This window comes from Falco peregrinus, chromosome 7 (genome assembly GCF_023634155.1).
Source record: "Falco peregrinus isolate bFalPer1 chromosome 7, bFalPer1.pri, whole genome shotgun sequence".
Lineage (NCBI taxonomy): Eukaryota > Metazoa > Chordata > Aves > Falconiformes > Falconidae > Falco > Falco peregrinus.
The window spans coordinates 18223675-18237396 of NC_073727.1; the positions used below are offsets into that span (position 1 = coordinate 18223675).

A 13722-nucleotide genomic window follows, 5' to 3' on the forward strand; every position below is an offset into this window, starting at 1 on the left:
GTTTTGCCTCCCTTTCTTAGGCAGCCTCTTTTTCATTGCCTCTGGTGCCTGCTCCACACTGGAAGGATTGCTGCTTCAGCCAGGAGAGGAACATACTTCCTTATTCAGGGAAAAAGCTCTGGCCACCTTCTGGTCCTCAGCCCAGGCTGGCTGAGACATCCTGCAGCCTGGAAACAGGCAGAGGCAATCACATTTCTGTTGTGCTGAAGGAGGCTGCTAGGCTTGACACAAGCCCTTTTAATGTTCAGTTCATAGGAGGTGGGATGCTCTCTCGACTTTAATGCACCCCCTGCTGAAAGCAGCCTGTTGCAGATCCCTGCTCTCCAGCACATGGCACCCTGTACTTGCAGAGCTTCATGCTTTCAGGGCTGGGAGGTGATTAAAATGAGAAGGGCTGCCGCATGGCCCTGAGCTAATCACCCCGTACCCGACCCAGGGTCTGGGCTCTGCACCACTTCTTCAGCCCAAGGGGGTGGGTGGCCATGGCAGGGCAGCACCACTGCAGCAGCGCCAGGTGCCTCTGCAAGGCCAGGGGAGCAAGGGTTTGCACCGTGCTGTCCCTCATGTGGTGCTTCTTGGGGGGCCTTGGTGTGTTGGTCACCCTGAAAAGGCAGCAGGGTGGGCTGGGAAGGCTTGAGCCACCGAGGGGGTGGCCAGGGCAGGTTTCCCTGGCCTACTTAGCTCCAGCTTGGGATGACACTTCGGGTTAGACTGACGTGCAAGCTGGAAGAGGTTTCTACTGTGCTAGACTTAACTTCAAGAGGAAACAACGCAGTAAAGGGAAGTCCTGTTTTGTTGGGGTGGGTTTTTGTTTTCAGGGTCCCCACCCGCCCCTCCTCCAATGGTGCTTTTGCCTTTGCGAAGGGAAGGTCAGCCCATCTCCTGGTACAGGACAGAGCTGTCTGCCAGGTGCAGTTTGGTGGCCTTTGCAAGGCAAAGCCCCTGCAGCCAGGCTGTTACTGGAAGAAGGACCCCTACTCCACAAGTACCAATGTAGATAGTTTTAAGCTGTTGTTCAAAAGAAACTTGCGGTAGCTCTCTTTGTGCAGCTTCCTGTCTTGTTGAAATTAAAAGTTTTCTTTGGGGGGAAAAAAAAAAAAGAAAAAAGTGTTTGGTATGTTTATTTTTTTGTTAGCTGTCATTTCTTTTACACCAGTAATTCCTCACTATGACCCAAGATATGAGCCCTCAGCTCAGATGAAATGCAGATGCGTCCTTGCCGCCACTCAGGGCATCACAGTAAAGCGCTGTGTGCCAGGCCTAAAAGAATTGTAACCAGGGTGAGAAAGAGCTAAAGGTTGGTAAATAAATTTTTAATGGCCCTTGCACTGCAGGCAGCAGGAGTGGTGGCACAGCCGGGGGCTGCAGGTGCCTTGGTACATCCGTCTCACCACGCACCCTCCATGCCAGCGTGCAGAGGTGCTGGGGGCAGTCCTGGCTGCACCCTCGCCCATGTTGAAGCACGTTCCCCTGACCAGTGGGCAATGCCCAGGGGCTGCTCAGGAGGCAGCACAAGCTGCAGGCAGTGGCTGCATCCATGCTGGCACCAGTACAGCCAGAGGGCAGGGCTGGGACTGACCACGCTGGCATGACAGAAGGGTCTCGCCTGGTTTCCACAATGCAGGGAACAGAAGAATGGTTTGAGGGGGTCTAAAGTCAACCAAGGGCCAGGAGACAAAGACATCGGAGAAATCATTTATTGGCACAGTTGTTCCAATCACATACACCACAGCTCTGTCTCACTGGTGTCTGAGTAAGCAGAGGTAAGGGGCTATTTTAAAGTGCAAGGGAGAGCCTGCTTCACACATTTCAGGCATGTAGCCTCAGCTCAGCAATATACTTTGTGCTTTAAAATAATAATAAAAAAAAGCTCTTTTGCTATATTAGTGTTGACAAATCACGATTCCTCCTACATGGCTATTACATCTGCCCCCAGTAACAAAAATAAGGGGTTTTGTTCTTAATGCCTGTGGCTGAAGAAAAAAAAAAGGTTCAGTTGTGTGCAATTTAGTGAGATACCTCCAAGCATCTGCATGAGCTCCCTGCAGCAAACATGGGGAACATCCCTCATCTCTGGTCAGTGTTCAGCACCCGCAGTCCCAAAGCATCACACCAGTTTTGGGTGCAGCACCCCCACTGAGGTGTGACCTGCTGCACACCAACCTGCCCAGCCATGGCTGAAGGGTGGTTTGCTCTTTTCAGTGTGCTCCTAGATGCTTGCAAGACATTGGATCCAAGGCTCATGGACCTCCAGCCAGGCCCTTCCCTAGGATCGATAACCCCAAACTACAGCAGGAAAAAAAAAAACCCTAAACAAGCAGCTGACGAACAAGTGGTTTAAAAAGCAGCCAAATGGATGGAGCAGAGCAAGCTACGCACAAAGGGCTTGTTGCGGGCAGGAAGGGGCCTTAACACAGCTCCAGGCAGAGCCAGCCCCTCATCAAGTTTGTCAGTATTTTGTCATTAATAGGTCTAAATTTAGCCAATTCAAGGCACACGCTAACATATCGGGCACTAACAGACCAACCCAGCCAGGGGTACGCGAATCACCCCCACTATGGTTTCCCAGCAGGGTCCATCTCCACTGCCCCACCACATCCCTAGTACCAGCAAAACTACTGCTTCCTACCCTCCCGGTAACAGACCGGTCTGGAAAGGGTGCAGGCTAACCAACTGCCATGGTGCAAGAGGCCAGCAAGCCCTCCAGCAGTCCTTTGAGCATGGAATGCCCCACAGCTGTGACTCACCAGGAGCAGAGGGCTTGCAGGGAGCAGTTTCACTTCCAGCTCCGCCATACCATTAAAAAAAATAAAACATAAAAAGCTTTAATAAAGTAACCTCAACTACAGTCTCTTAGGAGAAAGGGGCTCTGCACCCAATCTGCTATCAGTTAAAAGCATTGGGGGCTCAGGATTATTTGTGGTTTGATCAAGGTTACATCTTCTTCCAGTATTGCTCCGTGCTGGGGATGCCAGCCACAATCTCAGACTCGATGCCACAGTGGTCCTCTCCTCGAAGGATTTTGAAGAAGCCTGGAAGCACAGCAAGAACAAAAATCAACCTCCCCATCGCACCAAGGAGAATTGGGAGGGGGTTCCCTCTGGCAGCCCCCAGGGGTACCTCACCATTGTCTCCCCAGTCGGTGTTCCAGGAGTTGGCAGCCAGCCAGTATGGAGTACCATTGTCCACCCCCCAGCCCAGGATCCGGATTGCATGGCCTCCAACCTGCTCGCCAGACACGTGCTGGTAGACACCTGCAAGGCAACAAGTCAACACATCAACAGGCGCTGTGTCTCCACACTTCAGAGCGCTGACAGCTCATGAGACGTTTGATATCAAAACTCAGAGACCAGCCGAGAAGGTGGCTTTGGTTAAATGCGGACCCGAAGCTTAGTGTAGAGTCTGGAGGAAGGACTGATGCCAAGCATCAGCTCAACATGCAGGACACCTAGAGACGCTCAGCAAGGGGCCCAAATACAGCACATACCAAGCAGTTCCAAACAGGGAATTAGGGTCCACACCAGGAGAGCCATCTGCCAGGAGTTTACCTACAATACCAGCTGCTGTTCTCAGCTGCAGTTCTGGGGGTTCCCCATTGGGGCTTCCTCCCTGAGCCAGTCCGGAGCAGAAACCAATGGATACAGGAGATGGTATCTCCCCACGTTCTTGCAACACCAGATACTCAAGCGTGAACTTGAAGTCTCCTTTCAGACTTGAGCAGCAGGACAAGGGCCACAAAAGACAGACCTATGGATGAAGCAGGGAACGGGGCTCCCTACAGCCTCAGTGCTGATGCTCACCAGACTTGTACATCAGGAAGTCCTCGTAGACAATAAAGGCTCCTTCCACTGGGCCATTCTTGTAGATCTCAGCCATGATTTCCTTCTCACTGTGAGGGACACCATAAGATGTGATGCCTGGGGAGGAAAAAAGTCCCACCATTAATACGGCATTGTCAGGCCACATGGGTCTTGGGACTTGCAGAGACTGCTCAGCATGTCTGTGCAAGAGGCCTTCTCCACTTAAAGGTTAAATTCAAACTCTAAGGTTCCAGAGGCACCGACACAGACAGGCAGGAAAAGTGGGCTCCAACCATCCTCTTCCAGAGGAAATGATTTAACCTGAGTCCTATTCCGTACCCGCAGACCTACTTCAGACAGCTTCACTGGGTATTTTTCTCCTTACACACCCTCACTTCCAAAAAACCCCAAACTACTCAAGGCTAAGACAAATCTCCAAGAAGCAGCCAGGTTATCCTACATGTATAGGGCTGGCTACCACTAAGGAATAAGGAGGTGACTTTGACAGCGTAATCCCACAGGGCTCAGCACCATGCCCTTCAACCCAGGCACGTGCACCACGAGGACTCAAATCAGTTCCCGTCCCTGCCCCCCCCCCCCCCGCCCCAACTCAGCTGGGTCTCAGCAAATACAAACTGTGCATCTGCCAGGCTTATCTTTCCTCCAGGACCACCCATCCCGAGGGCACGAAAATAACCACCATAAACCAGTTTAGGATAAGGTCCAACCCTGCCAAGCCCACCAAGCTACCACTAGGAGCAGCTCTGGAGCTGCTGTGCACTGAGCGGTGTTGGAGGCCACCTCCCTTACCGTAGTGCTTGTCCTCCTTGTATGAGGGCGAGTAGCCTGGTTCGCAGTGCCGGCTGCACCTGGGGGTTTCTCCCCCCTCCCCAGTGCACGGTGGCCGGGAGCCGTTGACATGGTGCTCACAGGGTGGGATGGAGTAGGGACGGCAGCCTGTTGAGGACAGAGGCAGCATGAACCGGCTGTCCCCAAGCACCCCTGTCTATCAGCCATGCTGGAGGAAGTACCATATGCTCCAAGAATGGGCACAACCTTTCTGACCCCAAAACCCCACATATCACGGGGTGCAAGCAAGAGCAGGTCTGTCACAGCCAGATGGCCAATCCTTGCATTGGCAATGAGTTTCCTTCTGGACCTGCTTCCCGCCATCTCCCCTCTTGACAAGGTGATGGAAAAGATGAAAACATGAACCAACTTATGGCCACGCTAGGAGGAAGCAGAGGTTTCCAGTCTAGAAGTTGCTTTTTGACGGGGAAACACGCCAGGAAGACTCCTGCCCTCATCCAAAGTGTATTGAACTGGTCCAAAACCACCACCACCAAAATATTCACAGCCTGATTCATTCCTGCTACGGAAGCAGGTGCCTTGTGGGGTTGTTAAGTCAGGCTACTGTGCTCCCTTCCTGGATGGGTCTCCTGACTCTAGGTGGTCTTCAGGGGCCCTTGTCCTAAAGGGGTGACCAAAAGGAGCCATGGGGACAGGAGCAGCCAGCTGGGATAGCAGAAGTGTTTGAGCAGAGATCTGAAGGAAGGAGCAGCCACAAGGATGCAGACCAGAAGAGAAGCACCCTGAAGGACATGAAGCTGTAACAGAGATGCTCCTCTTTGCTTTCATAAGGGTACTGACCAGGACTTACCCACATGGGAATCATAGAGACCCCCAGACACGAGGCCCCTCTCTGTCCAGTACCTCCATGCGCCAGAGGGGTAACCACCATTGCACCTGAAGAAAGAAGCAGCAGTTCCAGCTCCAGCCTTCCCCCCTTTTGGGAGAAGAGGGGAAACGGAGCCATCATGGGATGGCTGAAGGGAAGCGTTCAGCATGTTGAACCTTTTTAAGCCTGTCCCTGCCTTCCCCAGGATTTCTAGGCCTCGAGACATCAAAGCCTCAGGGCAAGAAGGAGCTAAGAGCATCCATGCCTCCAAATCCCAAAGCAGTGGTGCTTCACCAGGTCCCTGGTCAGCCTCTGCCACCAGAGGCAGCAAAAGCCACACAACTTGGAGACACACACACCCCTACGCCCCCACCCCCCACCCCCATCCCCCACACCCATCCGCTCTCAACAACTGCAAAAGCCACAGGCAAAATTTGGCTTGTGCCTGAAAACCAAGGCATTGGGGCTATTAAAAGATCCTTCCTTTGGCTTAGGCTGCCGGCGACTCTGCATGGGAAAGCATCGACTCTGCATGGGAAAGCATCGTTATCTGCTTGCCCTCCATCCACCAGCCATCATCATCCACTGCTGCTGGGGCAAGACGTGGCCCTCAGGGACTTTCAGTCCACGCAGACAACTTTCTGTTCCCACCTAACCCCAGCAACTACAGCATAAACCACTGGTGGGGCTTCCTGTTCATTAGGGAGACTAGGAAAATGGGGCTGAAATGGTCAGCATCTTCAGGTTGTGGCCCCACTCCTCCCACCCACCTTTTAAGCGCACGAGAACCCAGAGCAGCTCACCCCATGCCGCACTCGAAGCCGCAGCATGACAGCAAGTCCTCCGCTGAGACCTCCACGCTCACCTTGGCGTTTGTGTGAACGCAGATTCTGTCTGAAATTGCTTCGACGGCACCAAAAGCCTGCAGGCAGCCCCAAAAACCCAAGGGAAGACCATTAGAGCCAGCCACGGGAGAGAAACCAGGCAAACTTCTGGCAATGAGTGCAGCAAGCACAAGCCTGGCTGGGAGAAGCCCACCCAGAGGAAGCTCAGACACTGCAGGACTTCCCGTGCCCCACCACCCCATTTATGTAATTCAGTCGCAAACTCAACAGCATGTTTTTGGTCCAGCAAACTCTGCATTGGCAGGACCTTAAGCCACCCATGCTCTTACCCAGCAAGAACCACAAGAGCCTTGGTCTCTTATCTCGTTGATGGTAGGACAGTTAGGCCACTGCGTCCGGGAGTCAAAGTTATCAGGCAGCTCCATATCTGCAGCAAAATCTACCCTGCAAGCGAGAACATAGAAGTCCTGTTATAGGAACACCAGAGTAACAGGACTGGGTGCACAAGACTCTCCAACCTCCTCTGAAGGTGATCTGGAGGATAAGGGCTCTTGTTTGCTTACTGAAGTAGAATAAATACTTCAAGTCCTCAAACCAGGTAGGCAGCTCTACCAACGTTTTAAGTTTCAAGGAGTACAAATTACATTATTGGTCAAGTATCTGGCATGACAGAGGATGGATGTTCCCCCCACACATGCATCTGTGCTTAATTCCATGCAAGATGTCCAACAAGCTGCACCCAGGGGAACCCTGCTCACATCTCCTCTGCCAGGTGAGATCCTCACCCACTCCAGACACACCAGGAGCATCCACACAAACTTTTACAGGGCCTTCATCTCCTTCTCCTGGCACTCACCTCTCAGGGAGCTTGGGCCCGCCCAGGAAGGTGCCGCAGAGCTTCTTCACGTAGCTCATGTCAGTGTTGCGGAAGTTGTGCCCTGCCTGGGAAGAGACACAGAGAAATAGGACATGACTCTTCACAGCCACCAAGTGCACTGCTGGGACCAGCTCCAGATCTCCCTCAAATCCAACCAGTGCCTGACCCTTGCTATAAAACCCAGGGGCCAAAGACCAAGCTACCTACAGACACAGAACACCTCCCTTTCCAGGATCAGTGCATCATGACCCATAATCTATGGTCCAGCTCTAGGCTTTGGTCACAGCAGCCTGGCCAAGGAGGGTTTGGCCAGTCACCAATACAGCTTGACAGGTGCTGCTTGTTTCCAGCCTTCCACAGAGTCTTCTCCTCTTAGCATTGCTCCTACTCTTCAAATTCATCAGTGCTCTGCTCCAAAGAGGAGAAGCTCCACAGGTACTGCCACCACAAGAATCCCTGACAGCACCAACTCACCTAGGACAAGGCTGGTTTGAATGCAACCACCGTGGTGAGACTCCCAAATCTTGGCTCTTGAGTCCCACAGACAGACTGTTGAGCGATGCATCCCAGAAAAAAAAAAAAACAAAAACCACCACAAAAAAACCCGGGACTTACCTTCCAAGTGGTATTGAGCTTGTTTATGTGGTTGACCAGGTCGTTGGAGAGAGGAGGGTAGTAAGGAATGCTGCGAGCATTGGCGAAGGCCACCAGGGCACACAGGATGGACACGGATGGCCACATTTTGGCTACAGAACAGGACACTCCACCTGCAGCCAGATATGGGCATCATTGGAAACCTTCCCAAGGCAGGCTCAGACTGCGAGCAAGGGCTTGGCAGAAGGACCGTCACAGTAACACGTGGGATGACAAACCACGTGGCTGCACGCAGTCTCTCCCAATCCCGATTTACTCCAAAGGTCAGGAGAGACACAGTACAGGACTCATAAACCCCCTCCTCCAGCTCAGAAGAAATCAGACAAGGCAACCCTGTTTCTTTACCACTGCAGGATTAGTAGCTGCAGGAAAATACCTTTTGAAGCAGATCCAAGGGATTTGGAGGGTATTAAAAGCTATGTTTACTTCCACAAAAACAGAGAATAAGGACTAGGACAAAGAATAAGTGACACCCCACCTCCATGGCAAATGGCCGGCAGGACTGCAGGCCCGGGGACCGGCTAGCCCCTGCCCTAGTGCAGTCCTCTTCCCTTTGAAGGGATCATTCTAAACCACATTTTTGGACTTTATGGCCTCATTTTGGCCAGCCCGTTGCCCTGGGGACCTGACTGGGGTCACAGCCCTGGGGCAGGGACCCCTCCTGCCCATGCTGAGTGGGGTCTGCATGCACCGGGAGCTGCCCACAGCTGCTGCCTGCGCTCCCCTCCCACGGGGGCTTTTCATGGCAGAGGCTCTGAAGCCACATCCCTTCGCACAGGGCACCAGGAAAGTCCCATTCTGTGGAACAGAAACACAGGGGAAATCCAGGAGCACCTCAAGGGTGGGCCACAGCCTCTGGAATGCATCACCCAGCCCAGAGATCCTTGAATTTAACCCCCAATGCCAGCAGCCGCTGCTTCCTCCTCGCTGCTTCCTCCTCATCCCCACGCCTGACTCAGATGCACAGCAAGGCCACCAGCTGCTTGATCTCTACAAACACACCAGGGCACCCTTCTCCTCCTGAAAAGCCCCCCAGCTCCCCTTCCACCACTGCCACGTCCATCCTGATGAGCTCCAAGCCTGGTGAGCGACCCAAGACCTCAGATACTCCACTACAGCCTGGACAGCAGAGATATTCAGGCTTTAATTCCTACTCATCTGAGCGAGCTGAACGTGTCATCGCCTTTGCAAGCCTGGGCTTAAACCCTTCTGGGCAAATACGCCCCAGCAGCCGGGCAGGCAGCTCTTGCCAGCAGCTCCTCATCCCTGTGGCACCAGAGCTTACGGAGCTGCCGCAGGGGATGGGGAGACACACACGCATCTCCATGCAGCCTGCCTCCACCCACTCGCAGCCAAGTTTAGCCTTTACAGAGAAGAAAACCCAGCAGGAGTGTCCTACTTTCTGCCAGCGACAAGCCCAGGCAGCTGCAGCTAACTGTATAAAGGGGCTTGGTTTTTTTCCTTTCCCCCTCCTCCTTCCACCATTTATTTATTTCTCCCCCCACTCTGCGCTTTCAGCAGGATGCTCAGCCCAAAAGCCAGTTGAGTTTCAGCAGCACATGGGTCCTCCTACCCCTAAATCTCACCTCTTCAAAAGGGTTTCATATGTATTTGCATACTTGGAAGCTTCTCGTGGATAAGGGACTCGCTAGCATTGCTGGTGTCCCCACCATGCTCCACTGCTTATGCAGCAGGAAGCAGGTTACACTCAGAAAAACAAATATATATTTCTAAGGCTACTGTGATTTTTTACCTTGTGCCCCTTCAACATGGCCACAGAAGCCTGCAGGTGGCCAGCCTGTGCTGAAGCACCTTGTCTAATGAAAAAATCTTAGAAAAACCCGAAACACCAACAAAACAAAAATCACAAACAAACAAACAAAAAACCTGAAAAACTTCTGTACTCCCTGCAGGCAATTTCCTACTTTCTGTAGCACAGAAGGGAGGCATTTTTGAGGCCTGAAGCCACCTGATACACTTTTGTTTTCAGCAGGATGCTTGTCAATTCGCTGACATGCTGAACCCCATGCTGCAAAGCCTCCTGCATCACACTGCTGCTTGTGCCAAGCTCTTGATGGACGGACACAGGAGATCTCACAGCTTCAGGTTACCAGGACCACACCAGCTGCAGACTGCAAGCTCTGGGCAACCCGAGACCAACATGAAAAAAGATATGAGGAGGTTTCCCCTCCAACGGGTGCTCGCCTTTTAAGCTCTGCACGCCATGGCTGGCTGCCAGCAGACCCAGCAGAAACAGAGAGACCTCACCCAGCACAACTCAAAACACCCGGGGAGCCAGTCGGGTTTTCCAGCTAACGAGCCTCTTGCCAAGTCTCCTACAGGCACGAAGCCTCCCCACGGGCCACGGGAGAGCTGGGGTGGTTCAGCCTGGAGAACAGAAGGCTCTGGGGTGACCTTACTGCAGCCTTTCGTTACCTAAAGGGGGCTTGTAAAAAAAATGGGGATGGATTTTTTAGTAGGGCCTGTAGTGATTGGACAAGGCGGAATGGTTTTCAACTGGAAGAGGGGCGATACAGACTAGATATAAGGAAGAAATTCCTGATGATGAGGGTGGTGAGACACTGGCAGAGGTTGCCCAGAGAGGCGGTAGATGCCCCGTCCCTGGGACCACTCAAGGCCAAGTTGGACGGGGCTGAGCAATCTCATCTACTTGAAGATGTCCCTGCAGGGGGGTTGGACTAGACTGGCCTTTAACCTTCCATCCCAAACCTTTCTGTGATTCTATGAAGTCTCCTGTGGCCACAGCGTCTCAGCGGGGAGCTGATGCTCTCAGCTGGATGGCACAGAGCTTCCCAAGATCTGGGTGGAGAAGGAAGGGGAAATCCTTCATCTCATATGATTTCTTCCTCCCTACCCACCCACACCCCCAGCTTGAGCAAGCCCCCAGTGTACTGTAAATCTATCTGTAGAGAACGTAGGCATGGGACTCACAGGCCAACGTCCACCGACAGCAAGTCACATGCAGCCAGAGACAAAGCAGCCCCAGAGGCGATGCAGCAAGTTAAGAAAAAGCTGCTGGTTTCCACCATCACCCCCTTTTCCCCACAGATACTAGCAGCAAGACACTTCCTATGTCAGTGTTATCACGTGTGTTTCCCCCACCACCGCTATCTCCTCCACACACACCTTCCCCTCCCCACACCCACAGCTGTTTTAAATGTCACCAAAAGAGCAGCACCAAAACCAAACTTGCGTAACACCTGCTGCATCCAACAGAGATCTGCTCTTCTTTCCGCACAGTGAACAGGCCAGGGGAGTTTCTCCAGCACCCCCAGGAGAACCCTTCCCTTTGCACCCCCCATGCCTCTGGAGGTCCCTTGCAGCTTCAGCATGACCCTGGCAAAGGCTGTTGTCATGGGTCACATCCCACTACAGCTTAGTAGCTTGGAAACAGAAGCAAAGCATGGCTGTCGGACTTTAAGACACTGCAGCTTTGCCCCAGTGAATTCTCCAGATGGCAGGAGGATGCTTGAGGCTTGCAAAGAGCCCGCCCAAGCTGCTGCACCTCCTACAGGGCTGCAGACCTGGGAGCTGAAAACAAGTTCCCTGCCCCCTGCTTTGGGATGCAAAGTAGCTGGGGTAATGCAATTTCTTGAAGGATGAGCAAGAAGGAACTGCAGAAAGCTGCTATCTATCCATCAGTACAGCTGACCCTGGGCAAGACTGGCAATTCAGCCGGCTTGGTTGCTTAAAAAGAGGACATTTGGGCCACTTGAGTGCAGCCCTTGAGCCCCCCCCCCCCCCTCCAGCCAGTGAAGAGGAAGCACTGAGACTGCAGACCCTCCAACACGAGCTGCTCAGAGCAGCTGCAGCGTGCAAGAGAGAGGAGCACCTGAAGCGAGATGGCCATGGCTGGTGCTGCACCACCCACCCGCACTCCCTCTTCACTGCAGCTCTGCCTGCAGGGACACAGGGAGGAGGGAAGGTGACATCACCCAGATGCCTTCTCCATCCCTCCCGACGAAGAGATCTTGGACTCAGCTGCAGTTCCCTGCCTGCTTTCCCAGGGATGGAGCTCCAACTATTTGGACCACATTATGCCGGGGATCAGCAGGGTCCCACAGCCTCCTCCCAGCCAGCACCCAAGGGAGATGCAGAGTGCCGGCAACACCAAAGCCCTCTGTGGTTCACCGCTGCGGAGTCCCACCACGAAGACTTTCTTCACATCACCCAGAAATCAAAGCTCACAACACCCATTTAGCTGGGCATTTCTTTGCACAGTCAAAACCAGCCAACCCAAACCCCAAACAGGCTAGTCAAAGCCCAGCTCAAATGACTCAGTTCAGGCAGGTCAGGCCATGAGATAAGTCACAGCCCTGAAGCACCTCAGCTCCTCCAATGTCTGGGCCAAACCCCTCCAGGCACAGAGGCACCCCCACACCCTTTTCCAAGGCTTTAAGGATGATCACGGCTGTCCCCACCCCCACAGCTACAACACCCCCACCCCTGCAGGGTCAGAGGTACTCAGCAAAGCTCAAGTCATGTGTCCTCCTTCAGCAAGCAGCCCTTTACCGAAACCCAGCTTTGTCCTTTGTTCTGGCTGCCAGTATTTGTGTGTGACTCTAAGCCACAATAAAGCAAGCCTACAAACAACACCATCCAGCTCAGCTGGCTGCGCTGCCAGGTTAGCTTGGGCACACCAAACTCATGGCCTGGTGACTTCATTACAGCTATTGCTGCATTATCAAAGCTTGATTTTTTTGTCTTAAAAGAAGAAAAAGCATGAGTCACTCTGCCCCATACCCATTCCTTTCCAGGAAAGCCGAATCGCTAGCAGATTAGGTATCTGACAAAATAAATACATCCTGAGGCAAGTTGTGGTGCTCGCATCTACAGCTTATGTTCACAGAAGGCGCAAGATTCCTCCCAAATGGAGCTGCACTTAAATTTTTTTTTTCTTCCTCTCTCTCTCTCTCCTCCTTACAGGCCCATCCATAAACCTGAGTCTTGCACAAGCCCTCAGCTGCTGTAGCAGACTCCCCGCACCCCCAACTTTGCAGCCTGGGGGTAAACACAAGAAGGAGGCGATCTTTGCTGCATCCTGCCTGCAGCGCAGCCTGGGCCGATCCACGGTGTGCCAGATGGGTGCAAGGCAGCACCCACCTAGAGCCGTCTCCAAGCTGTGGTCCTGGTGCCAGACCCAAGCTCGGCCGCACATCACGGGATGTTCCCAGAAGCACTTCAGTGGGTGCCAAACCGGCCTCCTTTGCGTCAGGGCTGGGACTGAGGTTTGGTTGGGGGTTTTTTCCCTATCTTCATTACAAAAACAAGAGTCCCTCCCTCCTCCCGACATTTTTACAAGGTTTGCTGGTTTTGAGGCGCACTGAGGGTTAATGGCATTTTCCCTGCAACAAACCTCACCCCTGAGCTGCAGAGCATCCCTCCTGGATCCGCCACGGCCAAAAATACCCTGAAACGCCGCTGGGAAACTGGGGAGACGCTGCTGCCCCCCCAAGGGCCGCTCCGCAACATCCCCCGGGCGCGGGGCTCGCCCCGCTCCGCTGCTCCCCGCCCCACGGAGGCAGTGGATGGGGATACCCCATCCCTGCCCCCCCCCGCCTGTCCCCCGCGCGGCGCGGCATCCCTACCCCTTACCTGCCCCCGCCGCAGCGCCCGCACCCCCGCCCCGCCGCGCGCCTTATGCCCGGCCCGGCTCGGCCCCCGCCGGGTCCCCCCGCCCCCCCCCGGCCCCCCCCCCCCCGCCGGGTCCCCCCGCGCCCCCGCCGGGTCTCACCGCCCCGCAAGGCGCCGCGCTCCCTCGGCGGCCGCGGAAGGGGCAGCTCCCGGCGGCTGAGTCACCCCGGCCCGCCCCCAGCGTGACTGCATCCTGCCCGCAGCCTGCCCGCC

General features: G+C 54.0%; 1 protein-coding gene across 4 annotated transcripts; it reads right to left on the reverse strand.

Moving 5' to 3' along the window:
* Window positions 1-1683: 1683 nt before the first annotated feature.
* Window positions 1684-13708, reverse strand: CTSB (cathepsin B). Of its 4 annotated transcripts, none has more exons than XM_055811249.1 (10): window positions 13610-13708; window positions 7816-7967; window positions 7180-7265; window positions 6653-6767; window positions 6282-6400; window positions 5461-5546; window positions 4611-4757; window positions 3801-3917; window positions 3126-3254; window positions 1684-3032 (listed from the first exon to the last, which is right to left on the reverse strand). In XM_055811249.1, exons 2-10 carry the CDS (start codon window positions 7939-7941, stop codon window positions 2935-2937), a joined length of 1023 nt encoding a protein of 340 aa, XP_055667224.1. In that variant the 5' UTR covers window positions 7942-7967; window positions 13610-13708; the 3' UTR covers window positions 1684-2934. The 4 variants fall into 4 exon arrangements, with proteins under 4 accessions (XP_055667224.1, XP_055667225.1, XP_055667226.1 ...); XM_055811250.1 differs by lacking the exon at window positions 13610-13708 and adding an exon at window positions 13471-13492; XM_055811251.1 differs by lacking the exon at window positions 13610-13708 and adding an exon at window positions 13237-13259.
* Between the last annotated feature and the right edge of the window lie 14 nt (window positions 13709-13722).